Raw genomic sequence first — 26,857 nt, 5'->3', positions numbered from 1 at the left:
CAGATGAGATGGTATGCCTAAGATCCCCTTTAAAATAATTCGGAGTTGGGGGATAGGAATGAATAGGAATATAGCTGAAACTAAATTGGCAGGAGTAAATCACTGTGGGAGCTGGGGAATGGGTACATGGGAATGTAATATATTATTTCACTGTTTGTTTTTTATATTTTTCTTTTTTCAGGGCCTCATACATGCTCAGCAAGTTCTGTACCACTGAGCTACACTTCCAACCCATTTGAACTTTTCTTTATTTAAGAGGTACTAAAACAAACCTTGACCTATCATAACAATACAGACTTCTTAATAGTTGAATTGCCATCTTATTAACATTGCCTGACCTCAATTCCCTATCACTTTCCATTGATAGTTTTATCAAGTATTCCTTAATCTCAACTCAATTTGCCCCATTTAGTAATCTTATAAGCACAAGCAAGTCACCTCTAAAAAATTGGTTCTTCAACTGCACAATGGGAATATTCATACTTACTCAGACTATCTCTGAGTTGCCAAGAGGATTAGCCAAGATAAAAACTCCAAAGCAGGGGCTGGGGCGGTAGCTCAGCGGTAGTGCACTTTCCTATCATGTGTGAGGCACTAAGTTCGATTCTCAGCACCACATATAAATTAAAAAAATAAAGGTCTATTAAAAACTAAAAATTAAAATTAAAAAAACTCCAAAGCAGGATAATCGTTCTAGAAATCCATATATTCTTAAATTTCATCTTCAGCAGCCATTCACCTGTTTCTATAGAATTTCTTCCTTCCACCTACAATTCTCCAGAGCCCAAGCACCTGGGTTTCTCGGGCAAAATTACACTCCTCTCCACTGTCTCCACCCCTGTTTTCATATCTTACAGCCCACCTCTTTCTCTCCACAGGACCTTTGACCAGTCTCCACTATCCCCTTTCAAAGATTCCCACTCCATCTGCCCCTAGTCGATCTTTCTGGGGCTCCTATGCTAGCCGTATTACTGTACCACCCTTTGAAGTACTTTGATTAGCTTTATCACCCCAGTAGCCTCAAATCCCACTATTGCCGCCCCCTTTCAACAAACAACTACCTTTTCACTCTTCAATTAAAACACAATTGATCCTCCTGGGGTTGTGGCTCAGCGGTAGAGTGCTCGCCTAGTATGTGCAAGGCCCTGGGTTTGATCTTCAGCACCACATAAAAATAAATAAATAAAACAAAGATACTGTGTCCAAGTACAACTGAAATATAAATATTTAAAAAAAAAATTGCTGCCGGCACGGTGCCCCTGGCCTCTAATACCAACAGTTTGGGAGGCCGAGGCAGGAGGTTCTCGGGCTCAAAGCCAGCCTCAGCATTTAGCGAGGCCCCCAAGGAACTTAGCGAGACCCCATCTCAAAATAAAAATAATAAAAAGGATTGGGTTTGTGGCTCAGTGGTTAAGCGTCTTGGGTTCAAACCCTGATACAAATAACAACAACAACAACTTCTCAGACAACTACACTGAGACAGAAAAGACTGATAGTGGAGGGGGCGGAGAGATGAGTGGCTGCTAATAGGTTGGGGCTTCTTAGGGGGTGAGAAAAATGTCCTGGAATTAGTGGTAAGGTTGTACAACTATGGGAATCTGCCAAAAGCCACCAAGCTGTACTTTAGTTATACTTTTAAAGGGCGAATTTTTATTATATCTCAATAAAAATGTATGTATCAAAACACACACACACACACACACACACACACACTACTGCTCACCCTGCCGATCACACGCCCATTTGTCAGCCAACATCACCCCATCTCCGGAAGCATCGAGCTGCCCTGAGGTGTCCCCAATTCCCAGTCCAGACGGACCGAGGCCCCTCACACTCTCGCCTCACACACCCCCTCGGGCCCGCAGGGGAGGCGGAAGCCAGGCCCCGATCCCGCGGCTCGGCACAGCCCTGGGGGTGGCCCAGTCCCCTCCAGCAGAGGAATGTCCCTTCTCCCTGGGGTGGCGGAGCTGCCACTCACCGCCCGACGCGGGCCTGGAAGGAGAGGTGTCCGGAACCCGCTCTGACCAGAGGCGGGGGCCGAGCTGCCGGGGTCCGCGCTGCCGGGGGCGGCGCCACAGCCCACCTGTCTCAGTCTGCTGGAGCTCCGCTTCCAAACCCACGGACGGAGGGCGGGCTGCAAGAGGGCGTCAGAGAAGCGCGGTCCCGCCGCAGCACGGGTGGCGCACCACGGCTCAGGCCTCCATGTTTCCACGTCTTTGCGGCTCCGGGCCGGGCTCCGGATGTGAATGGGCTCCGACTAAGCCTCCAACCACTGCCGCGTCGGTGCGAGCCGGGGGCGGGGGAGAGAAGAGGGAAGCGGCCGAGAACGCGGCGAGGTACCGAACAGCGGGGCGCGCGCCGGCGGGCGGTCCTATGGCGCGCGGCGCGCGGGCTTCTGGGAAATGTAGTCCTACGGGCGTGGCTCGTGTCCCCGCGTCTCCCCGGCAACTGCCCAGCCACGTGGCAGAGTCTAAAAGCCGGAAAACTCTTGGCTCCTGATGCCTTAACTGTATTCAGGCTCAGGCTCCTGTTAATTCCAACAGGACAACCAATCCCAATGTCAAAATAGTTTCTTGGGAGGTTCTGAGGAATCGAGCCATGGAAAAACAACTTGATGGAAGTAACTGTAAGATCTAAACCTACCTGCGGTATTATCAGGAGCCGTCACACAGGAAGGAAAATCAATGTGGTGTAGTGCCAGAAGTACAGAAGTTGAAGTCAAATGAGCTGAAGTTACCATATTGACGTTCTTCAGCAATTACTTTTCCTCTCCTAGACAGTTTCCCCATCTAAAATATAAACATGAGGATTATTGACATTACAATAATAATTAACCATTCACATTGAGTTATTTTCTGCTATGCACTGATATTTCTCCACATAACCCTATGAAACCACTCTCATTTCCATTACGTAGTCAATATGTTCTCTGTAAAATACTGCACAGATACTTGATATCCTTTTCCAAATCTACTTCGAGTAAATTCCCTGAGTCTGCAGAAGAACAGGAAAATATACATAAACACAAGATATCTGGGTGCCTAGCTTAAAAGAGGTGGATACTAATGTGCAGCCATTGGAAAGAATACTATGGATGAATATTTATTTTAAAGCATTCAATATATACTGAGTGGAAACAGTATTCATAGTATTATCTGATTTTTGTAAATTAATTATATTTATAATACCTATTACATGCTCCCATATAATATAACAATATGCAATTTGGGATCATGATTGTATGATTGTGTGATTAAAATTACTTTTTCCCTAAATGTTGTCTAATTTTTCTGCAATATATATTAATTACACATATAATATCATTTTTAAATTATAGCAAAAAGAGAAGTAGTCACCAAATCCAAACTCAAAAGTATTTTGTACTTTTGCCTGCCCGCACTTTTCCTCCAAATTGACCTAGAAACAATTATGAACCTCCCTTTTGAACTGGTGTTATGGACCAAGATGCAACATATTCTACTTTAAAGTGATCCTAATAGAGAAATTTAACATTCACTATTTTGTATTTTTTGGATGGTATGTTAGTCAACTTCTGGTTGCTGCAGCAAGATACTCAAGATAAACAACTTCAAAGAAGTAAATATTTGGGGCCATGGTTTCAGAGGTTTCAATCCATGGTCACTTGACCCTATAACTTTCTGCCTGTGATGACAGGCAGATTAGGGATGTTACTCACCCATGAGGGCTGGAAAGCAAAAAACAGGGGGAAAGGGTCAAAATATCCCCTTCAAGGGCACACCCCCTGTGACCTCATTTCCTTCCAAAGAGCCCCATCTCCATCATGTCCCCACAGTGCCACAGGCTGGGGACCATGGGTCTTTGGGGAACATAAGAACTTGAATAAATGGCTTGAAATTTAAGAGAATCTATCCATTGTTCCCAGGCAACTCTCAAAATGTTGCAAGGCAAACTTCCCAAGTCAGAGGGTAAGATTGGAAATGGTTTTAACAACATAGGAAGCCTGGATTGGGGTAACAGTGCTTCAGTAACTTTAGTGTACATATAAAATGCCAAGTCTTATCTTTGGTCACTAATTTTCAATAATACCTGCAGAAATAATCATGATACTTTGACTTCTTCAGTGTCTAGTACTTACAGACACACCAACAGGAAAGTCATACAAATACATGTAGTTTCTTGGGCATGCAGAGACTATCTCCAGGTAATAAAGAAACTGGCCACCTTGACAGTCTCCTAGGAGGGAAACTGGGTGCTTGGGAACCATGGGAGAAGGAGAAATCTTGTTCTCCTTACATTTCCATCTTATGAACTTTGAACTTGGTACCTAGTAAAATTATCACCTACACCCACACACACACACACACACAAAAAGTCGGGTGCAGTGGCACATACCTGTAATTCCAGCAGCTCTGGAGGCTGAGGCAGGAAGATCATACATTCAAAGCCAGTGTCACTGTTGTAGGGGACAGACAAGGCAAGGCACCGAAGATAGCAGGAAACAATTTTATTTGGCTATACCCAGGTTCCGAGGGCATAGCTTTTGCAGTAATCAATTAATCCCCTGAACCCCAAGTTCAGGTAGTTTCAGAACTGTATACATGTTAGGGGAGGGGCTCAGAAGTTCACAGTCTGCAGAAGTTCACATAAAAGCAGCTTTTTCTTTCACTGTTCTGGGCAAGTTAACCCTTCAAGGACCAACACCTGAGAAGGGGAGAGTTTCTTCTCCCTTTTCTTTCCTCCCGCTGCCAGCTGTTACCATGGAGCCCAATTGGTAACTTCTCTTAGAAATGTAGACATCTCTGTGAAGCTCCAGTTCAAGGCCTTGTTAAAGGATCTTTTTTTTTTTTTAAATCTCATTTTGCACTTGCAAACACACTTCTACAAACTATTATACTGGATAAATGTTGTGAAAAACTAGTAAAGGGGCATACAGCACCTGGAGTGCCAATTTCTTCCAGGCCAGTGGCCAAGTAAAATAGAGCAATGGGAAATAGGAAGTTTACCTACATTGAACACTTTTTGTAGAGACTCTTGCTGATAGTTCTAAAATCAGTTCTGATGAAGATTTCTAGAGAAGCTTAGATAAGACCTTCTGCCAAGGGGGAGGTCCCACTACATCAAAAATGAGGTGCTAAGCAACTCAGTGAGACCCTGTCTCTAAATAAAATACAAAATAGGGCTGGGGAGGTGGCTTAGTGGTCAAGTGCCCCGGAGTTCAATCCCTGGTTCCCCCCCCCCCCGCCAAAAAATAGTACAATTTAAGGTTTTTAAATTCTGCAGACTGAAAACTCAAAAACAGAAAAACAAAAAATAGATAGCATGTGGTTCAAGTTCAAAAGGGCCTGGAAGTTATTAGATGACTGAATTCAGTAAGTAGGATAGGCAGCTGAAAGAATTCACTCATATTCTGGGAAGGTCAATTTAGATGTAATATAGTAAAAGAGAAAGAGTAGCAGCAGCTATTTATTCATTTGTTACTTTGTTTATACCTTTCTTTCTAAACTACTTAAGATGACTTGTGAATTATGTACAAAATTGCAACATTAAAAACAAAAGGAAAATAAAAATAAATAAATAAATAAATAAAAACAAAAGGAAAAGAAGTAGTGGGGGAGACATAAATTAGAGACACTTGAGTAAACTGCCTATCCTTCAAAACCTTCTCAGCTAAACTTTTCCTAACTATTGGTTAGCAAGGTTTGGAGTGCAACTTTACTGTATTGCAAGTTAAATATACACATTGGAAGCTGATCATGGTGGCTTATGCCTGTAATCCCAGCCATTTGAGAGGCTGAGGCAGAAGGATCACAAGTTCAAAGCCAGCCTCAGCAATTTGGTAAGCCCCTGAGCAATTTAGTGAGATCCCATCTCAAAATAAACCCTACAAAGGGCTAGGGATGTGGCTCAGTGATTAAGCCACTCTAAATTCAATCTCTGGTACAAAAAAAAAAAAATCAAACAAACCCCACACACATTGGAGCTGGAGGGAGCTGAATTTCTTTTTAGAAGGTAAAGAGCCAAAAAATGACCTATAACTAAGATGATACTCCACAAGCAGCACCAAAACTGCCCCCAAGTTATTGTCTCAAGTCTGTTCCAAAAATAGTGCTCAGGTTTTCACTTCCCTGAGAAAGAAGAACAGACTTTGGAGCCAGACAGATCTGGGTTGAGTTTAGGTTCCATAATTTATGTGCGGAATGACTTTAGGCAAGCCGCTTCAACTCTCTGTGCCTCCATTTTCTCCTGAAAGGTAGTAGGAAGAGTAAGGACAATGTAGGGAATGTGAGCAGTTAAACAATCTCATCATTTTAGAGATGAGGAATTGAATCCTAGGGACATGAAAAGACCCCGACAAGAACACCCAGCCAGTAAGTTGAGTAAACAACTGGGCAGACTCCTGAACTAGCATTGCAGAAGCTCTGCCTGATGCTATGGTAGTGAATTTCCTGCAAAGCCAGCTGTTAGCAGCCAGGGTCAAATGTGGCTACAGATAGTTTGCTCAAAAGGCAGTGATTCCTCTAGCTACTTAGGAGGCAGAGGCAGGAAGATCTCCAAGTTCAAGGTCAGTCTGGGCAACTTAAAGAGACTCTGTCTCAAATTTTAAAACAATGAACAAATTAAAATTAAAACCCCCCAGTACCAAAAAATAAATAAACAAACAAACAAACTCTTCAGACAGTAGGGTCCTTGATAGGTGGTGACATGAGATTCAGATCCACAGTAGGTTCTCAAGTGTGATGTTGGAGTATATAGGTTTTGGGGTTCTGTCCACCGGTTCTGGCTCATAATTCCCTCCCCCAAATAAGACATAACTAGAATTTCTCTCCCCCAGGATGGGTCAGAGAAAATATCTTCCCCCACCTTTCTATCTTGGAGCTGGCCACAAAGAAATTCTTTGACTTATCCAAGTACAGAGACACATGCCTGTATTCCCAGGGACTCAGGAGGCTGAGGCAGGAGGATCTCAAGTTCAAGGCCAGCCTCAGCAACTTAGCAAGGCCCTAGGCAGCTTAACAAGACCCTATCTCAAAAATTAAAATATTCTCTGACTTACATCGTCAACAGCAGGTCACTAGACCCTCCTCATTCCAGAGGGGTCCTGCTCTGAACCCTGGAAGGGCAGCTGCCCAGAAAGGCCAAGAAGAATCTGGACAGGCTGTGTTTGCCCACATAGGCTATGAGCATTCAATCATAATGCCCATTTTGTCCAATCACATTTTGACACCATGTTTCAAGCATATGTATGTAATGAAGCCTTCATAAAAATCCCCAAAGACAGGATTTGGAGATGTTCTGGATAGCCGAATATATGGAGATTCCTGGGATTCCAACCAGAAAGGGCATGGAAGCTCCATGCCCCTTCTTTGTACCTCACCCTATTCACTTCTTCATCTATATCCATTATATATCCCCTTTCAATTATAATCCTTTAGAATAGTCCAGTATAAGTGTTTCCCTGAGTTCTGCGAGCCACTTGGGCAAGGGGTGAGTGAGAACCTGATTTATAGCCAATTGATCAGAAGCACAGGTAAAACAACTTGGGGCTTGTAACTGGCATCTCAAGAGGGGGTAGTTGGGGGAACTGAGCCCCCAACCTGCAGGAACCAAAGCCATCTCCAGGTAGATTGAATTAGAGGACACCCAGCTGGTGTCTACTGCTGCAGAATTACATGCTTAGTGTATGGTAGAAGCAACCTATCATATGAGAAAGTCTGAGTTTTTCTTTGGGGTTTTATTTCTCCAGCACATCTGGTAATTAAAGGATTAGAATCATTAGGAAAGTGGTAAGCAGACTTTTTAGGTTTTTGTTTTGTTTTGTTTTGTTTTAGTTATAGGTGGACACAATACCTTTATTTTACTTATGTGGTGCTGAGGATGGAACCCAGTGCCTCACACATGGTAGGGAAGCGCTCCACCTCTGAGCTACAACCCCAGTCAGGCAAGCAGACTTCTAAGAGGCTTCCCTAGATTTCTGGTCCCTGGTAGAAACCACGCATCATCTCCCAAACATCAACTAAATATTAGTTTGGTGCTGCTGTGAAAGAATTTTGAAGATTGATTTCAAATTAGTTGACCTTACATATGCAGGCCTGACCTAGTCATAGGAGCCCTTCGAATGCAGATTTCCTGATTGGTCCCAGAGGATCAGAAGGGCAGGAAGAAAGTGAACCCCAGTGTGGTGAGTGCACTGTGGGACTCTGTGCAACGGAACTGGGAGTGGCCTCCAAGAGCTGAGGCCCCAGCTACCTGGAAGGAAACCCGGGACTGCAGTCCCACAAGCAGCAAGTTTGGAAGAGAACCATGGGCCTTCCTGAGAACCACAGACCTGGCCAACATCCTGATTTTGGTCTGGCGAAACCCTAAGCAAAGAAACCAGTTATGCCATGAGGACATCTGACCCAGAAAACCTGTGAGATAATACATTCATGTTGTCTTAAGCCCCCAAGTTTGTGGTAATTTGTAATATAGCACTAGAAAAACAAATACACCAGTGAAATATGAAACAGCATCTGCCAAATTGCCAAGTCAGAAGCAGAACCCCGTGTATGGTTGTATATGTAATGCACCGACCGAAGGGAATCATTTACATGGTTGTCAATGTGCCTTCTGAAATTGCCCAGTGCACACTTGGCACAACTGTACCCAGCAGTCCTGCAGGAGACTCCACTCTTGCCCTATCCCAGCACCTGAGCCACCTCTTTTGTCCTTGGTGAAAATGAGAGGATTGGGTTAGATGTGCCCTAAGGGCCAGACAAGCTCAACTCTTGGGAGTCTTTGGTATATTTTGTGACTACTTTACCACACACTGGCCCTTCACAGTTCGTCCGCAGTTTTTTTTTTTTTTAACATTGATTTTTTAGTTGTAGTTGGACACAATACCTTTATTTATTTTTACATGGTGCTGAGGATTGAACCCAGGGCCTTGCACGTTAGGCAACCGCTCTACTGCTGAGCCAGAACCCCAGCCCTCCCATCTGCAATTCTTGACACTCTCAATTCCAACCTCTCCCTTCACTTGAAAAATCTGAAATTTCTTTCCCTTTCAATTAACAAGGTCTCTCTGAAGAGAATGGAACCTCAGCTTGGCCCGGGTGGGTTCTTGACTTTCAACACTGAGATTTCAGGAGGGAAGGTACAAGCAAAGATTTATTTACGCATAGCAAAAATGTACACACCCAAAGGAAGGGCATGGATACACCCTTCCTCAAAGAGAAAACCAGGACATGCCCAGGTTGGGCCCTGATTACCATAATTTTTTTTCTGGAAAGAAATGTGCAAGTTCTCAATCTTCTTTGAAAGTAAATTTCCATAAATGTGGGGACAAGTGCACGGAGTACTGCATACATGGCATGTTATGGGCATCATGAGTGGCAAAACACTCAGCCTTGCTAGGCTTGTGTGGGGCAAACTGCATCCCTGTAGGCACAGCCCTGGGCGTGAAGCCTTTGGAGCAAGTTCCTGTGCTTGCTCCAAAGCCCACTCCTTGATTGGTCGCTGCAAGGACAGTTAGCAGAAACTGCATTGGTGGCTGCCTGTAATCTGCTTAGCTACTGCCTGAGTATATATACATGGTAACTGTGCAATAAAATGAGACCAGCTTCCTGCTTGGTCTCCAGAGGTCTTGTTTAGCAACTCCGCAGCCACACTCTCCTCTACCCTGTTCCATAGACCTCCTCGCTGGACGAGACACAGCCTACGCACATGAAAATCATTTTGTACTTGGGGTTCAGAATGTTGTTCTTTGGCCAAACGGTCTAGCCATCAATCATTTGTAGGCCCATTGTATAAGTTTTTGAATCTATGAAATTTAAATTAATCATGTTTTTGTTCTTATTGATCTGTTACAAACACACCACAGAGGTTTTGTTTATCCAACAAAAGTTCCAGGTCTCCATCTACTAAGGGTCTCTTTTTCTTTCTTCCTGAGACCCCATCTATCTCTTGTCTAACTTTGGGCCATCTTCTTTCTCTTCTTGTTACTTGTGGTAACTTCATAAGAATGTCTGCCTGTAGTTTGTGCTTCTTCTTTAAAGCAGAAGTCCACATCAACAATTAACAGCTTTGAGGATGGAACAAACCAGAAGCTCCCTGGGGAAATCATAAAGAACCTTCCCTCCCCCACTTCCACTGTGATTTGAGTGAACTCAAAAGACGTTAAACTTTATGGGGTTCAGGAGACTTGACATCAGTGGTTAAAAGTTCCTTTCAATAGAATCCACCTAAGAGGGCAACAAGCCAGTGGACAGTAATTTTGAGAAAATGCTGACTTACCCATGTTTCCTAGGAAGGTAGCTAGCTAAGCAATGAAAAAAAGGTGACAAAACCCAGGAGTCTTTCAGGTGAATCTTGAATAATTATGTAAGAAAATGAGTTTGTCTCACAAAGAGACAAAAATTTTAGCTAGAATTTACCAGGACAAAAGTAAATTATTGAAAAGTAGGTAAATTAAAGCATCATGCTGCAAGGTAAGCAAAATTAGAACTTTAAAACAAGCTCACAGGGGCTGAGGCTATGGCTCAGTGGTAGAGTGCTTTTCTAGCATGTGTGAGGCACTGGGTTCGATTCTCAGCACCACATATAAGTAAATAGATAAAATAAAGGTCTATACATCTAAAAAATTAAAAATAAAATAAAAATAAATAAATAAAACAAGTTCACAAATACTGATCAGTTCAAACTCATGCTCTCCATTTTTGCTCAATTATTCCCAATAGGTATTACTAGCAATTATGTATTACAAGCTGTGACGGCTCCTTAGTGTAAGTTAAGGAGAAGACCTTAATCAGGCATGGCAGTACATGCCTGTAGTCCCTGTCACCTGGTAGGAGATCCAGAGATCACTCAAGCCCAGGAGTTCAGGACCCAGTTTTTTTGGGGAAAAACAAAACAAAATCTTAAAAACATAGACTTGCCACTTAATATACCTTAACTCTATGATCCTGTTTTGACCACTTCAGAGTTTCACAAATATCCAATACCTTCATGTATGTGATATACCCTTACACAGTGCCAGGCACAATGCGTTTAATAAATGGTAGCTCTTAGTAGGACGGCAGCCCTCAGGTATAAGTTGTCCAACAGGACTGATACTTTGGGGAAGGGTGAACTGGTGTGATACTGGGTAGCAGCTACCAAACCTAGTAAAAGGACAGTTGAAGAAAGCATTTCTCAATCAGCCATAAAAGTGAAGAAAAATGGTCCAGCATAGTGGCACACACCTGTAATCCCAGTGGCTCAGGAGGCTCTAAGAAACTTAGTGAGACTGTCTCAAAATAAAATACTATTATCTTATATTCTTATGTTGTCTTATTCTTTTTTTAATTAAAATGTCTTTTATGAAACATTGGTAATAAATGAGAGATTTTTTCCTTTGCAGTACTGGGAAATGAACTCAGAGGTGCTTTATCACTGAATCTTTGTTATTTTTTCTTTTAAGACAGGGTCTTGCTAAGTTGCCAAGAGTGGCCTTAAACATAAAATTGACCTGTCTCAGTCTCCCAGACTGCTGGGATTACAGGCATGTGTCTGGTTGGTTGGGGCAGAAAAGTTGAGACCTGCTGATTTATATCAAATGAAGTCCAGGGTGTTTCCATAGGTTAATAGGCACATAGCTTAATATAACCTTGGTTAAGACCCAGGATTTCACTGAGGACCCAAGGGCAAGAGTGCCTTTTAATTCTTCCGTTTTCAAGGAAATAAATATAAAGATATACCTCATGATCTTTGAATATTTACAGATCCCTAAACTGAACTAAAAAAGCCCAGGATGAAACAGTAAGCCCCCAGCTGTGTAAGAGAGCTCAGACAAGCCAAGAACTGCCCAGACAAGTCACTGTTATTGAAACTACTCAATGATGGCCTGCCTGTGCAACAGTAGGTAACTGTTGTCCCATCACTATCTAAATGCCATCTCAGTATTAAAATTGTCTTATGATATGGTATATAATTTCCCTTTCAAACATTTAATAAAGACTTTAAGAGAACAAAGAACCACAAATTAAACTGAATGTTTAATGCATTTGTAGGAATGGAAGGAATGCAACAGCATTATAATTTTATAACACATTAGACATTTATGTAAAAGATGTTTCATTTTTCAAAGTTTCTCCTATATCCTTCTTTTCCATCTTTCTCAGAGCAATAAACAGTAGTTACTTACTCTCATAGACAAACTGCTCCATTGTGTTGGACAGTAATCTTATCTTTAAGTTTCACATCATTATCATCTGTACTATTTCACAGTAAAACTTAATCCATTCAAATTAAAAGGACCTGAAGAATTAGAGCAAAGAGCAGTCAAATTCACGTGGATGATTGAATGCTACAGGCCCAAGGACTTTAAGTACTGAGTATTTACTGGCACAAACTTATTTACTCATATTATTAAAACAGCAGTAATACAAATTAAAGCTACTATAATGAAAATGGAACTCAGGAATGAGGTCATTAAATATAACTAAGTACATTTTAAATATAAATACTATGTATTTCCCAGTAAGTATCAGATAAATAAACTCTCTATCCAAAATTCTAGTTTCAGAGAAAAAAGTCAGAGACAATTACAAAGAAGGTGCTTTGTGTCATCAGGTCCATTTTAAAAACATTTGCGATCCTTTGGAAAAGTTGCATTAGTCTTTCTTTTTATCATAGGTTCCTGTTGGTCCTTTTGTTGGTAATCCATTTCTGTCAGCACCCTAAAATGAAATAAATATTTAAAGAATTATTATAAAAAAAAGATACTAAAAAAAAAACCAAAACATTTTCTTTAAAAACACAACTTTAGAATGAAACAATTTTGTTTCCAGAAATGTGTAGGATGCCTAAATTAGTACAACAGAATACAGTCAAAGTTGAACTTAACAAGCACCAATGCTAAAGGCAACAGAGTTGTCTAAATATTAATTTTCAAATACCTTCAGTTTGTCTTGGCCATAAGGCAAAGGACAAATGCACTAATCCTCTGTCTAATTTAAACCTTTAAGTTAAATGTTAATTACTTGAGAAAAACTATTGAAGCTTCTGGCTCCAAAAACTTGTTCTTCCAAAAGCCAAGTGTTAACTCAAGTATCACCCCTTCACTGCCCTTGTTCAAGGCATTTGAATGTTCTTACCTTGCAGTCTACTTTGCCTTTGTTTTTATCATTGGATTCTTGTACAGCTTTTTTAGGCCATATGCGACTAACAAAGGGGGAAATCATAGGGTATATGTATGGCTCCAGGAATTTTTTGTAGATCCAGAGAAGAACAGGAATGACAATACAAGGAATGCACACCATTGTCCCAGGCTCAAGCTCCGAAACTGTTGATATATGTGAGGAAAACATTAGTTACCAAAGATTTAATGGCTAAAGAATTTTACTTACAGTAACATATCTGAAAGGGCGGGGTGTAGTAGCACATATCTATGATCCCAGCTACTTGGAAGGCAGAGGCAGGAGGATCACAAGATCAAGGTCAGCCTCAGTAACTTAACTTTCTCAAAAAAAAAAATGGGGGGGGGGGGGCTGGGGGGTATAGCTCAGTGGTACAGCACTCCTGGGTTCAAATCCCACTACAAAAGACAAGAAAAGAGAAGAGAGGAGCAAAGCCCCAAAGGACTCTTTTTTATAGTGAAGGGGAAAAGTTTAAAACCATTATTTCTTTCTTTTTTAATATTTTTTAGTTGTAGGTGGACACAATACCTTTATTTATTTATATGAGGTGCTAAGGATCGAACCCAGTGCCTCACACTACCATTACCACTACCACTGAGCCACAACCCAGCCCCTAAAACCATTATTTCTTAAAACAAAGTTTATTAAATAAAAATGCTGCCATCTGCAAGGTAAAGGAATAAGATGTAGACATGAATAATGAGATGCCAGCATCCAAACCTTTTCGATCACTGCTCCCCAATCATAAATTTGATGATAAAAGAAGACACCAACTCTCAATAGGTACAAATAAGTTTACATACACTAACTCATTTAATCCAGGAGGCTGCGTACCCTTGCTATTTCCACTTACTGATACAGAAGGAACAAAGACATCATGACTTACATCCCACGAAAGTGTAGAGTACACTGAGTGTGAAATAACTTCCAACCCCAATATTCAGGGACTGACAATATCAATTACCCAAACCTTACAACACTAAAGGCAAATTCTGTAATCAAGACATTACTTTGGAAGACCTTGAGGCTACAAATCAATTGGCCTTTACTAGGCAACAACTCTTAGATATGCTTTGTTTTTCTTTCTTTCTCTTTTTGTGGTGCTGGGACAGAACCCAGGTCCTTGAACACATTAGGCAAGCCATCTTCAACTTAGCTATACTCCCAGTCCTGTTTTTTTGGTTTCAAGGGCATGAATTAAGGTGGGCTGAAAAATAAAAAATCTTATTCAATATTATCACATAGGTCAATTTCTAAAAGTTCATTTCTAAAAGTTAACATGGCCAATTTCCTTGGTAATTATGAATCCTATTGGAATTTCTGAAAATCACCAATTTCTTGAAAAAAGGCCCAATAACAGTTACATAACACAATTAAATCAAAAGATCTTGAATTTTTACTCCTCTAAGAGTAGGATGCAGAACCTTAAATAAAAAGTAAGCAGTTTTAAAACAGTGCACAAGGCATAATTCAGTATTTTAAAATTTCTAATTTTCAAAATATTGTAAATTAAGCAGTGTTGACTGGCAAATAAGTCAGCACCATGAGTATACTATTCAATTTTAAATTGTTCACAATACAGGTAGAAAATAATGGTATGGATAATCCAATCTGAATGTGCCCTTGAAATGATTTAAGATGGAGATGAAAATTTACATCAAGGAATACAGCTATTTTACAAAGGACCCATTAGATTCTTTGAAACAATCCCCTAGTCAAAACAACACTTTAAGTGAGCTGGGGCTGTAGCTCAGTGGTAGAGCGCCTGCCTAGCATGTGTGAGGCACTGGGTTCCATCCTCAGTACCACATATAAATAAGTAAAATAAAGATATGTGTCCCATCTACAACTTTAAAAAAAAAAAAAAAGCACTTTAAGAATCTACAAAAGTAACCTGTTCCAAAAGTTTAAAGAACATATTCTCTGATTAAAGTATGACAAACTAGCCAAGCGCGGTGGCACAAGCTGTAACTCCGGCTCCCTGGGGAGGCAGAAGCAGGTGGATCCTGCTAATTCCAGGCTAACCAGGGCAACTTGGTAAGATCCTGTCTCAACCTAAAAAAAAGTAAAAAGGCTGGGGGGAATGCAACTCAGTGGTAAAGCTTCCCTGGGGTTTAATCCCCACCCAGTATGGGAGGAAAAGGGACAAAAGAAAAAAGGCATACTAGTGCTGATTCTCGGAATTTTTCAAAGGATCATTATTTTTGACCACACATATTTAGAATCTGATCTGAGGACATTTCAGAGGTAATCTGGTTTGGGTCTTGAACGTTCTTTCAGGTACTACTACAGTACTACTTTGGCTGGCAGTTACCTGGATTTGAGAGGGGCATGACCACTTTCTCGGTGACATTTCTGCACAAATAATTTAACCCAACAGTGCCTTAATTTTTTCTCATATGTAAAATACAGACAATGATAGTACCACTCTTCAGGAATGCAATGTAGGCCAGATTGTCTGCACATATTGTAACTTACGTATTATTTTTAAAAGACCAGAAAAACAAAAAGCTCAAAAGTTGTGACCTGTCCAAAGTTCATTGTAAACAGAGTTAAGACCAGAATTTCCAGTTCCGGTTTCCCAGCTCAAGACTACTGCCTTTTCCCCTTTGAAAAAACACAATGATCATGTTCTCCACCTTCTACCAAACCTTCAAAACCAAGCGACCCCTTTCAAAACAATGGGTAATACTCCCAATACTAGGTTACACTGGAGACTGGCAATCCTTTATGAAGATTCATTTTTACCTTTGAGGTTGTCTTAAGTAAGATCGTACACATTATGTTGTAAATCAACTCTCTCGAAAACAAATGCTACTAACCACTTACGTTACAATTACAGCTTTGATGAATTTTAGCTCTTTTTATAAAGAAACTGCTTGTATTTTATCTTTTAATCTTCATAATGATTCGCTACAGGAGAATGTGGTTTTAGAAAAGTCTAGAAGGTGGCAAGGAGAGACTCATTTGAACTATTCTCCAAAACAGCAAAGCGAGCAAATTGAATTAGAACTGCTGCAGAGGAATCACCTTTCATTCGACTCGGCCCAAGATGACAATGGAACAGAGAGGAAAAGGCCAAGGCTCCATCAGAAATAGGTCAGGTAGAGCGGGCCAGAAAGCCACCTCGTTCGAAGAAACCCTGAGACTGAGTCAAAGACAACTGAAAAGACCGAAGGGAAAAGCAGGGTCAGTGGCGAGGATTACAGAAGGGAAGCGACACGGACATCACCAGGCCAAGGCAGAGAACGAACCGGCAAGGAGAAAAGGAGCTGCAGGACAGAGGCCCGGAGCGGGCGGGTGGAAAGGGCGCGCGTGGGGAGCGAGAGTACCGTGGGGCCAGGCGGAATGTCGCGGGAGCTCAGGCCGCCGCAAGGCTCCGGGCAGGGCGGTCAGGCGAGCCGGCGAGTCGCGCACTGGCCGAAGGCTCCTGAGCGCCACCGGGAAGAGCCTGTGGAGCTACTCGAAACCGCCGCGGGAGCGCAGAGGACAGAGCGCAGCCTGCCCGGCGCATCCAAGCTTGGTTCACCCGCGACGACGAAGTCACCAAGGCAAAGCCCGCACTTCCGGGGGGAGGGACAAGCTGCCGCCTAGCCAATGGGCACCTCCAAAGGGGCTGACAAAGGGTGCTGCGTCCGCTTGAAGACGCACGGGACGTAGTGGAGACGCGGAGCGGGACTCGCCGGGACTACCGGCGCTACCGTCCAGGACCTGAGCCTTCAGGCCCGGAAGTACAACCAAGCTCTGTAGGCGGCCGGTAGATGCAGCTCCTTTCGGAAGAATATTTGAGCTAGGGCCTGTTTCAGAATGCAGAATTCAAAATACGGATTCTGGAAATATCGCCTGTCAGTGGCCGCCACACACAGGAAATGTTACACCACTCGCACGTAATAGGCTGTTTGCAGGCCCACCTGGCTTAGGCTATTTGCTCAGCAAATTTAAGCATCTTAAATGGAAGGGCAGGAGATTTGGGAGTAAACGTTAAACTTAAGGGGATAGGGGTGTAGCTGAGTGGTAGAGCAAGTCCTTGCCAGACGGCTCAATAGCCAGTATCAAATGGGTTAATAGAAACAGTTGATTTTCAGGGAGCTTGCCGACGCTGTCGCAAGGGTGGATCCTGTGCTGCCGAAGCCGCCGTCCAGCTCCTACGTACGGGTTCTTCTAATCCCATTGTTTCTTTTAGATTCGCTCGGGCCTAGTCGCCCTCGGAGCCCGATATACGGGCTGGGGGGTACTGCGGCCTGGGCCTAGGGGCTTAACTGTAGCAACAGCGGCAGCGGCACTAGCAGCAGGAGCACTATCAGCAGCAGCACTAGCGGCCAGCAGGAGTAGCACTAGCAGCAGGAGCATCACTAGCGGCTGGAGCACTATCGCCAGCAGCAGCACTAGCGGCCGCCAGCAGGACTTTCAGCAGCAGGACTATCGGCCTCAGGACTATCGGCAGGAGCACTAGCGGCAGGAGCAGCCAACTGACTCCGCACAAGTACTACAGGCACCCAAAAGGCCGCACAGGCGTTTAGAGAAAATGGCAGACGATATTGATATTGAAGCAATGCTTGAGGCTCCTTACAAGAAGACTTGCCTAACGATATCTCACCTCTACTCCAATGAATTCACCTTTGATTCCAATGTGAACTGTCAATCATAAGGATGAGAACAAGTTGAGCAGTGCTAACGGTCATGAAGAACGTAGCAAAAAAGCTCAAACTACCTCAGTCATTCTCACAACAGCTTTGTTAGAATACTTTGCATTTAAAATTTAGATCTTCTTACATGGAAGAGGTCAAATCCAGTTATAGCAAAACACCTTTACAGCAGAGGCCATATAACCAAAAGGTCCCAAGGCCCAGACCAGTGGACCATTTACTTCAATGATGCTCAGTACAAAATTCCACCCCCACTAAAGACTTTGGAAAGTCCCATTTAAGTTGTAACAGGATTTGACTATTAGTATGGATTTTGATAACAGTTCTTTAGTTAACCTAACACGTATTCTTTGAAGCTGGAATTTGTTACAGAGAAGTATACTGGTTTCTTATATAACTTTTTGTCTGGACTTTTATGTAGAAGATTATGTTTCCTTAATGTCTTAGTACATTGTTGTCTTTTTACCTGTCGGGTTGCCTTCAGATGTGGGTAGGAACTCATTTACAAAAAGTCCTAGGAAGATCTTAAGTTAAAATTAGCTCTCTGATTTTTGAAGTCTTTTCTTTGGCAGAGTACATTTTGGGGTCTGTGAGAGATAAATATAGAGGTTGGCTACCTGTGAGGAGAGAAAATCTTTATTAATAGTGTCTTTTGTGGGGAATAAAATACTTTTTATCGTGTCCCCTAATTTGAATTATGTATGGTTATAAACACATACTTTTGGTTTTAACCATCTCACAGAGTTTTGTAAGAGATAGTGGCAGGTTTTTGAGGCAAATGGAATGTTATCTGTTGCCCTTCTGGGCATTGCTTTGACTTCTTTATAAATAATGAGTGTAGCCTAATTTTCTATCATGTGCTGCCTAGCATATACATTTCTGACAGTCAGGTGGATTATCTTGAAATTTTAGACAAAGTTTCTGCCTCCTTGGAAAGCTCTACATCTCCTTGTGATTGGAGTGTGGGTTTCAAGATTCCAGAAGGTGGGTGTCTTCATTTTCTATTTTCAATGCACTCTAAGGTGACCTGCTTATGGGTTCTCTGTGGCGGACCTCAGTTGCTCTTATGCTAACTACTTTGATAAGGACTCAACAGTTAAGTAAATTTCCAGATAATGATGTAGCATTCTCAGTATTCAATCTTTAAACCACTACACATGGACATTTTAGTGGAATAAATTTTATTTTGAAATGTCTTTTAATTTATATTGAAAATCTGAAGGCACCTCTAATTAGATGATGACACAGATATAGATTGTAAGATTTAATTATGAAATGAAGGGTAGAATACTGTGAAGAATTTTGAAATGAACAGATATATACATAACGATTTTTTTTACCTTTCAGAGTTTGAGATTTTATAGATTTGTGAAGGTCAAGTTGATTATTTTATTGCACTCCACAGGCTTGTGTAAACTGGTGTAAAAATGGCATTCTCCATTTTCTGGTGTATTTATTACAACTTTAAATTTTAAGTATTTTAAATGGTCACTTGAATGTCTAATAGTTTCAAAGTGCATTCAACTGCATTAGTTCTAAGTGTCCTATGTTATTGTTACTTTATGAAAAGCAAAATGTTGATGCCTATGTTGCCCTTTGAAAGTATAAAATGTTCTGTAAATTGTTTAAAAATGGACTTAGTATTATGAAAATTTTTATGTGAACAACTACTATTACTCATGGATTTATTGTAACTTGATTTTAGTACTTTACCTTGTGGATTATAATAATGCTTATTAGATGGTTAACATGAAAGTTTTACTAAAATGCTCAGGTTTTTCTTGTACCTGGCAACTAGTCCTATTTCTCATTAAAGCTGTAGCGGACTCAGGAAAAAAAAAAACAAAACGGTTGTACCACTTCATCACCTTTAGGATTGTTACCTGAAATTTTGTACTGGTAAGAATTTGGAACCACTGCTGGTGGGAATGTCTTTTGACAGTTCCTCACCATGTTACTGGGATCATCTTATGATCAAAAAAGAAATGCAAAAATGCCTACACAAAAAAGTGCACACAAGGCTTTGCAACACTATTTGAACAGCTACTGTTCAGGAATTGATTATATGGAATACATGCCATAGTACACACAAACCCCCAAAACATGCCGTGAAATCCGAATCAGACACTAACTCAATTTTCATGAAATGTTAAGAGGCAGATCTATACAGAAAATAGATTAGTAGTTACTTAGGGATCAATAGGGGAAATGGAGAATGAGTCAACTACTGTTAAGACTCTTTGATGGGTCAGGTGTGATGATGCATGCCCATAATCTCAGCAACTGGTAAGCATGAGGCAGGATGATTCCAAATTCAACACCAGCCTCAGCAACTCAAAATAAAAAAGGCTGGGACACAGCCAGGGTTAAGTCCCCAGCACACACACATAAATTCCTTTATGGGACAAGGAACAAATTCTAAAATTGATTGTAGTGATGGAGTACCTCACTGAACAATACCCTTTATAAATGGGTGGACTATATGGTATGCTAAATCCCAAGGCTGTTTAAAAAATACAAAGTTTCAGAAATTTCCCCATATTATATTTTATACAAAGGATCTCAAGAGAATTAAAATAGCATATTTTGGACTATCCTAGCTACTTCAGAAGCTGGAGGATGACTTTGATCCTAGGGGTTCAAGGCCAAAGACCCAAAACAAAAACAAAAGCCTGTTCTAATTTTAGTTTATGACTTCTGAGAATACCCCAAATACTTGCTAGGCCCTGGGTTCAATCCCCAACACCACCACACAAACATAATAAAAGACAACCAACATCCTTTTATTTGCATTTATTTTTTGTTGAATTTATTCCCGTGCCATAAGTTTTTGTTTCTTTAGCTTCTTCTGGGATATCTGGGAAAGGAAAAAGAAAAAAAAAAAAAATTTGAGATTTCAGGGACATGTATTTAAAGTGGCTAGGGAAACCCAAGTGGGACCACAGATAATTATATGCATTTGATATACTGACTACAAAATTATTATTTATTGTTTAGGCAAGAAAACAAATTAGGGTCATGAAAGCCAAAATAAAGTGTTAAAAGGTTGCTCAGAATACTTTCCTTTCATGGTTATTCCAAAGGTGTCCTAAGATGGTCATCACAGCAACCATAGATCTTTCTAAAGTACATGAACAAAATCAAGCTATTAAATAATTACCTTTTTCTTCTGTGCAACCTCCTCTTCTGGTTTAGGAACAATTTGTTCCTTTTCAGTGAGGATCATCTCAATGTGGCAGGGGGAACTCATGTATGGGTTAATCCGACCATGAGCTCTGTAAGTACGACGACGCATCTTGGGTGCTTTGTTGACCTGGATATGTTCAATGACCAGAGAATCTACATCTAAACCCTGGCAAGAGAGGGAGAACAAAATAAGGTAACATCTTTCACGGTCTTAAAGCTACTAACTACATTATTGGGAAATACTAATTCCCAACCAATACCCCATCCATGTCTGAATAAAATCATTTTTGAAAGACAATCCTTTAAGATCTTCAATGGTATATTTTTTCAAGACACTCTCTGCTTTCTGAGTTATCACCATAATGATGTTCTTACTGTGCTAGAGTAAGTGCTCTACCACTGAGTTGTATCCCCAGTTTACTATCATGTTTGTGACCACCCTATGCCTATAATCCCAAGTTATGAGAAGGCTGAGGCAGGAGCTTCTCAAGTTCAAGGCCAGTCTATAACTTGGACAGTCGAAAAGGTTGGGGATGGTGGTGGCAGCTGAAGGATGTAGCTTAGAAGAAGAGAACAATGTACAGCCAGTTTCTACACCCTGATATAACCACTAATAAGGCAATCATTTTGATAATTAATCATACTACCAAAAGGTTCATGGCACAAGAAAAGTTACAGCTGTTGGTAGATTTTTATGAAAATCTTTAGACAAAATTTTGGACTGCTGGAGACAGAGAAGTCTTTAGAATATTTAAATGAGAGATTTAATCAGAGCAAAGCAATGATACAAATCTGGCACAACACTTAATTTGCATATACACATAAGGAGGCTTACGGTTTGGGTACCTTAAGTTCAGCATTACTCTCTGCATTTTTAAGCATGTGCAGCAAAAATTCAGCACTCTTTTTGGGCCACCGGCCCTGTGTCCAGCCCCACTGTTTGGCCTGAGAAAATGAAGGAATGTGATTAGTAACTTTCCACGGTTTAAACGAACATTGGAACCATGATGAATCTATTTTATCTAATATCAAGGTTGCTCAGCACATGGTTTATTTCATGGTTAATCCAAAGGTGTCCTAAGATAGTCATCACAGCAACCAAGAAAGCTTGACAAAGGCAGATTATAGCCACAATTATTCCAGCCAATCACCTTTCCTTACAATTTATATTTTCAAATAGCCACTAAGAATTCTCACCTGGGCACACCTCCCAACTCCACCATTGTAACGCCGGAATGGCACGCATTGCTTCTTTAATGTGACATCTTTCAGGTACTTGGTGGCTTTTCGGATATGCATACCCTTGATTGCTTGCGCAGTTTCACGGGTGTTCTAAATACGAGTAATGAAGTTTTGGTTAGCGTAATCTTTAAAGCAAACATTTAAGTATAGAATTTCAAAATTGTCATACATGATAATTGTGACTAAGAGCCTGGGAAACTTTGGAACTAGGGAAAATTAATCCTAATCCTCAATTTATCCACTGTAAAATCTTTAAATTCCAACATCCAACTACTTTCTCAAGGATTCTCTGGTACTTTTATTCAATTTCAGAAATCCTGAATCAAATTGCTCATTATACAATGATAATCAATATACAAGTAAAGGGTAGCTGCTCAGAATGTATTAGTTTTCATGGTAAATCCAAAGGTGTCCTAAGAAAGGCATCACTGCAGCTTCCTTTAAAGATGAGCAACACTAGAACATGTGGAAAACTTAGATTGCATTAGGAGTCTCATACCTTAAAGTGAACACGAAGATTTGAGCCTCTTGATTTGCATGCTAGAATATAAAAAAAAAAATTTTGGGGTTAATTTCTGGCTATACTTTTATGCTCACCCCCAAGTAGAAATTATAGATCTATGTCCTATTCACTTACATTTTGTGGGGTTTTCCGGGTCAAGAGAGTAGCGGACCATTTTCACAGATCACCTGGAAGGGAGCACCCCATACTTGTCAGTAATAGATACTTAAGGGTAACTGATGAACTTTAAGTAACAAAGTGTTAAGTGATATTAGAAGCTGCTCAGAGAATAGTTGTTTTCATGATTAATCCAAAGGTGTCCTAAGATATGCCATCATCGCAGCCGTCCTTTCCCTCCACCCTGTCCTTTCTTCTCCTCCCTCTGCATCAACCAACCACTACGGCGCTGATTACACGAATAGTGATTTGGACCTCCAATCAACCCTCTCCCTTCCCCTTTAGAAGAAAACAGCCAGTTTTGATCTAAACGTGGGTCTTTTAGACCTAAGACGCCGCCAATGCATGGCATTTGACATAGCAAAAACCAACTCCGGATCCTCTCCGCCCTCCCTCCCTCTTTACAGAAACCCCTTCATTCACACAGCTTCACAGGAATAGCTTCCCACACCACAGACTTTACACTATCACCCACGTTAGGTAGGAGCCATCCAATTTGCAGCACTTAACTGAGAAGGGTTTGGTTTCGATCTGCCTTTATTCCCTCAAAACTTTCTCGCATTGCGGCCACAAATGCTCCGCGTACTGGCCACCACTCACCGCGGGACACTGGACCTCCACAGTCGGAGTAGACACGGAGGGCAGCTGCCCGTTCCCCCACCAGCCGACGAGCTTCTCCCTCCCCCGCCCCCCATCCATCACGTTCCTCTGCAGCTCACAGAGGCCTGCCGGCCGGGGAGCACCAAATCGGGCACTCTGCCACGTCTCCTTGCACAGAGAAACATCGCTTCCAGCAAGAAACCGTAGCCCTGGGAGTTTTCCTCCCGGGGTCCTTGACGCCCACATTCCAGAGGCCAGGATGGCGGTGATGACCGGAGGATTGAACACTCGTACCCAGACTCTAGAGATGCACTCACCTCAGGCCGCTTACAGGAAGAGGAAGAGCGGTGGCTTCTGGGAGAATTCATGAAAACTCGACCTCTCGCGAGATTTCAGGATAAAAACCGAGAACTGGGAGGGCAGAAAGGGAGTGTGGGATATGATTTGAGAATGCTTGGAACGAATGCCAGTCTCCTTAGAGACTGTCTCAAATTTCTCTTATTTATTTGGTATCCAGAAATAAAGTTATGGGTTTTAAATATCAGTCAACTAAGTCAGGCTTGTAGTTCTAGGTTAGAAACATGTTACTAGACGTGAACGAGAGATATTGTTTAGTCGAGAACATTCGTTAGGTTTGATTGTGCGATCATATACTACTTGAAAGTAATTTATAAACGTAATTAAGAAGAAAGAAGCCGGACGTGGTGGCGCATGTAATTCCAGCGACTCGGGAGGCTGAGGCAGGAGGATCGCAAGTTCAAAGCTAGCCTCAGCAATTTAGCGAGATCCTTTCTCAAAATAAAAAATAAAAAGGGGACTGGGTTTGTGGCTCAGTGCTAGAGTGCTCACCTAGCCCGCATAAGCCTCTGGGTTCCATCCTCAGCACCATATAAAAATAAATAAAGATATGAAATAAATAAAAAAGGATGGATATGGGGCTCAGTGGTTAAGCACCTTTGGTTTCAATTTAAAACAAATCCCAGATATATATCTCCTTTAATTTTTTTTTTTTTTTTTTGGTTGTTGTTGTTGATGTTGTTTGTTTGTTTGTTACTGAGATTGAGCCCAGGGGAGTTTTTTACTGAGCCACATCCTCAGCCCACACTTTTTTTTCTTTTTCTTTTTTTTTTTTTTTTTGGAGATAGGATCTTGTTAAATTGCTGAGGCTGGTCTGGAACTTGGGATCCTCCATCTTAGTCGCTTGTCGCTGACATTACAGGCGTGTGGCACTGTGCATGGCATTTGCAAACAATTCTTTTTTTCTTTTTTCTTTTTTTCCAATTTTTTTTTTTAGTTGTCTATGGACACAATATCTTTACTTTTTTTTAGGACTAATGTTAGCACTCCATCTTGGCAAGGACATTAGGAGATAGAAATCACTTTTTAGGCTGGGTACAGCAGTGCATGCCCATAATCCCAGTAATTACAGAGGCTGAGGCAGGAAGATTGCAAGTTCAAAGCCAGCCTCAGCAACTGAGAGAGACTCTTAAACTTGGCAAGACCCTGTCTCCAAATAAAAAATTTTTTAAAAGTTTGGGGATTTAGCTCAGCCATAAAGTGACCTTTGTTTGGGTTCAATCCCTATTACCAAAACAAGAAAAAAGAAACACACACACACACACACACAGCACACACATATATATGTATGTATTTTTTAGTTGTAAGTTGGCATAATATCTTTATTTTATTTATTTATTTATATGTGGTGCTGAGGATTGAACCCAGGGCCTCGCATGTGCTAGGGGAGCGTTTTACCACTGAGCCACAACCCTAGCCCCACACTTTTTAAGTTATAACAGTGCATAGCACAGTAGTCATTAAAGTCACTCATGTGCAAACAAACATAACACGGAGCAAAAGAGTATTGTATTATAAGATTCCATTTGTATATATACTTTAATATTAATAGCTCATTTCATATAATGTAATGTATCCCAAGTGGGATTGTTTTGGCATGTCATTGTCACAGGGCATGGGCCTGCTGCCAGGCTAAGACAGCCTTGGCAGTCCTTTCTCACCCTGATTCTTGCCATCAGGCCAGAAAGATTTCATTACAGACATACCACTCAGATAGCGGGCATGAGTTTTATTAGAAGGGATTGAAAAAAGGGAAGAGGAGCACTCCCAGAGGAGGAGGACCACATCACTTGCCCCTCCCCACTCCAGTTGTTTGTTTTGTGCTGGGGATTGAACCTGGGGCACTCTACCACTGACTATCCCTAGTCCTTTCATCATGGGAGAAGAAATGTCTCCAGAGAAGGGTCCTAGGAGTTCTCAGAGGGAAGTGGGAATTCAACTCCGGGCCAGAGGGGTTGTTGGCATACCTGACAGAACAGAATTTCAGCATGAGCCAGACAAAGACATAGACAGAGGTTTATTTAGGAAGTAGATACACATTCAAAGGAGAAGTGGGCTATCTCCAGGGTGAGAAGCCCAGCCTGTGTTGGGAGTCCAGTACTTAAAAAAGGGCTGTATCGGGGCCGATCTGGAGCCAGGGTGAAGCTGCACTGTTTCATGCCAGTTTTCCCTGCACTTGTGTATTTCCCTCATTTTACAAGGGTATGGGCCAAATGCCTGCTTTTTCAAGATTTGCAGCTCAGCTTTCTGAATCTCAATGGCTCAAGGAGGTTTCCTTTAAGACTTAGTATATCTCTCCATGCTAAATCGCTATTTCACTTTTTTTATTTTTTATTGAGACAGAGTGTCACTAAATTGCTGAGGCTGACCTCAAACTTGCTATCCTCTCGCCTCAGCTTCCCCAGTCACCTGCCCTCCAGTCTTCTTGGGGGGTCCCAGGGAAAATTCTAAAATCCCATTCAAATTCGCCTCTTGACTTTTGACTGACAGAAGGATGACATCAGACTTTCAAGTTTCCACTGTTTGTGACAACTCTAGGTCGCTTTGGCCCATGTTTACCAGTTCTAATTGAAATGTGTCCCTTTTTTAGCGGGGGATTAACTGGAGATTGAACTCAGGGGCATTTGACCACTGGGCCACATTTCCAGCCCTATTTTGTATTTTATTTAGAGACAGGGTCTCACTGAGTTGCTTAGCACCTTGCTGTTGCTGAGGCTGGCTTTGAACTTGTGATCCTCCTGCCTCAGCTCCTGAGTCATTGGGATCACAGGTGTGTGCATCATGCCTGGCTGAAATCTTCTGTCCTTATAGATTTTATGGGTAGAGGGAATTATCCTTATCTCCCTGAGCTCTGGGATCTGGTCTATGTATAGGTCACAAAAATCATTCCCACTTTCAGGGTAACGTGTTTTTTTTTTTGGTGGTGGTGGTGGGGTGGAGAACCAGAGGGACTTTAATTGCCAAGAGTACAGGATAAAGGAAATCCACACCTATAATACCAGTGGCTCCAG

General features: G+C 41.6%; 3 protein-coding genes and 4 non-coding genes across 16 annotated transcripts in view; all 7 read right to left on the bottom strand.

Annotated features, from left to right (window-relative positions):
• The window catches only part of Dym (dymeclin), a 359,511-nt gene extending 357,289 nt beyond the window's left edge, over nt 1-2,222 (bottom strand). For 4 of the 8 annotated variants that reach the window (XM_048806241.1, XM_048806247.1, XM_048806246.1 and 1 more), the window contains exons 1-2: nt 1,979-2,189; nt 1,062-1,156 (exon numbers count right to left, since the gene is read on the bottom strand). The gene's annotated coding sequence lies outside the window, so the exon portion shown is untranslated. Of the gene's footprint in view, nt 1-487; nt 618-1,061; nt 1,157-1,978 lie in introns of all 8 variants that reach the window. The other 4 variants (XM_048806243.1, XM_048806245.1, XM_048806244.1 and 1 more) reach the window with 4 other exon arrangements.
• A 9,752-nt stretch (nt 2,223-11,974) lies between these two features.
• Nucleotides 11,975-16,704, bottom strand: CUNH18orf32 (chromosome unknown C18orf32 homolog). Of its 2 annotated transcripts, XM_048806240.1 has the most exons (4): nt 16,469-16,704; nt 16,167-16,299; nt 13,095-13,282; nt 11,975-12,677 (listed from the first exon to the last, which is right to left on the bottom strand). In XM_048806240.1, exons 2-4 carry the CDS (start codon nt 16,171-16,173, stop codon nt 12,612-12,614), a joined length of 261 nt encoding a protein of 86 aa, XP_048662197.1. In that variant the 5' UTR covers nt 16,174-16,299; nt 16,469-16,704; the 3' UTR covers nt 11,975-12,611. The 2 variants fall into 2 exon arrangements, with proteins under 2 accessions (XP_048662197.1, XP_015337877.1); XM_015482391.2 differs by lacking the exon at nt 16,167-16,299 and having other exon boundaries at nt 16,469-16,700.
• A 3,840-nt stretch (nt 16,705-20,544) lies between these two features.
• Rpl17 (ribosomal protein L17) overlaps nt 20,545-26,857 on the bottom strand; it is a 28,926-nt gene continuing 22,613 nt past the window's right edge. The window contains exons 1-7 of one of the 2 annotated variants that reach the window (XM_015482390.2): nt 23,807-23,853; nt 22,848-22,900; nt 22,710-22,750; nt 22,166-22,300; nt 21,815-21,913; nt 20,943-21,134; nt 20,545-20,639 (exon numbers count right to left, since the gene is read on the bottom strand). In XM_015482390.2, the coding sequence (XP_015337876.1) occupies nt 20,592-20,639; nt 20,943-21,134; nt 21,815-21,913; nt 22,166-22,300; nt 22,710-22,750; nt 22,848-22,887 (555 nt within the window). In that variant the 5' untranslated portion in view covers nt 22,888-22,900; nt 23,807-23,853 and the 3' untranslated portion in view covers nt 20,545-20,591. Of the gene's footprint in view, nt 20,640-20,942; nt 21,135-21,814; nt 21,914-22,165; nt 22,301-22,709; nt 22,751-22,847; nt 22,901-23,806; nt 23,854-26,857 lie in introns of those variants that run through there. The other variant, XM_048806238.1, reaches the window with a different exon arrangement.
• Nucleotides 20,828-20,891, bottom strand: LOC125617820. Its single transcript, XR_007348933.1, has one exon. It is a non-coding gene; the product is annotated as a small nucleolar RNA SNORD58 (small nucleolar RNA).
• LOC125617818 lies at nt 22,002-22,066 on the bottom strand. The gene has a single exon (XR_007348931.1). It is a non-coding gene; the product is annotated as a small nucleolar RNA SNORD58 (small nucleolar RNA).
• LOC125617817 lies at nt 22,580-22,644 on the bottom strand. The gene has a single exon (XR_007348930.1). It is a non-coding gene; the product is annotated as a small nucleolar RNA SNORD58 (small nucleolar RNA).
• On the bottom strand, nt 22,990-23,055 carry LOC125617821. Its single transcript, XR_007348934.1, has one exon. It is a non-coding gene; the product is annotated as a small nucleolar RNA SNORD58 (small nucleolar RNA).

The sequence above is a fragment of the Marmota marmota genome, unplaced genomic scaffold (genome assembly GCF_001458135.2).
Source record: "Marmota marmota marmota unplaced genomic scaffold, marMar, whole genome shotgun sequence".
NCBI classification, from domain to species: domain Eukaryota; kingdom Metazoa; phylum Chordata; class Mammalia; order Rodentia; family Sciuridae; genus Marmota; species Marmota marmota.
This window is presented reverse-complemented; position numbering and strand designations above follow the sequence as displayed.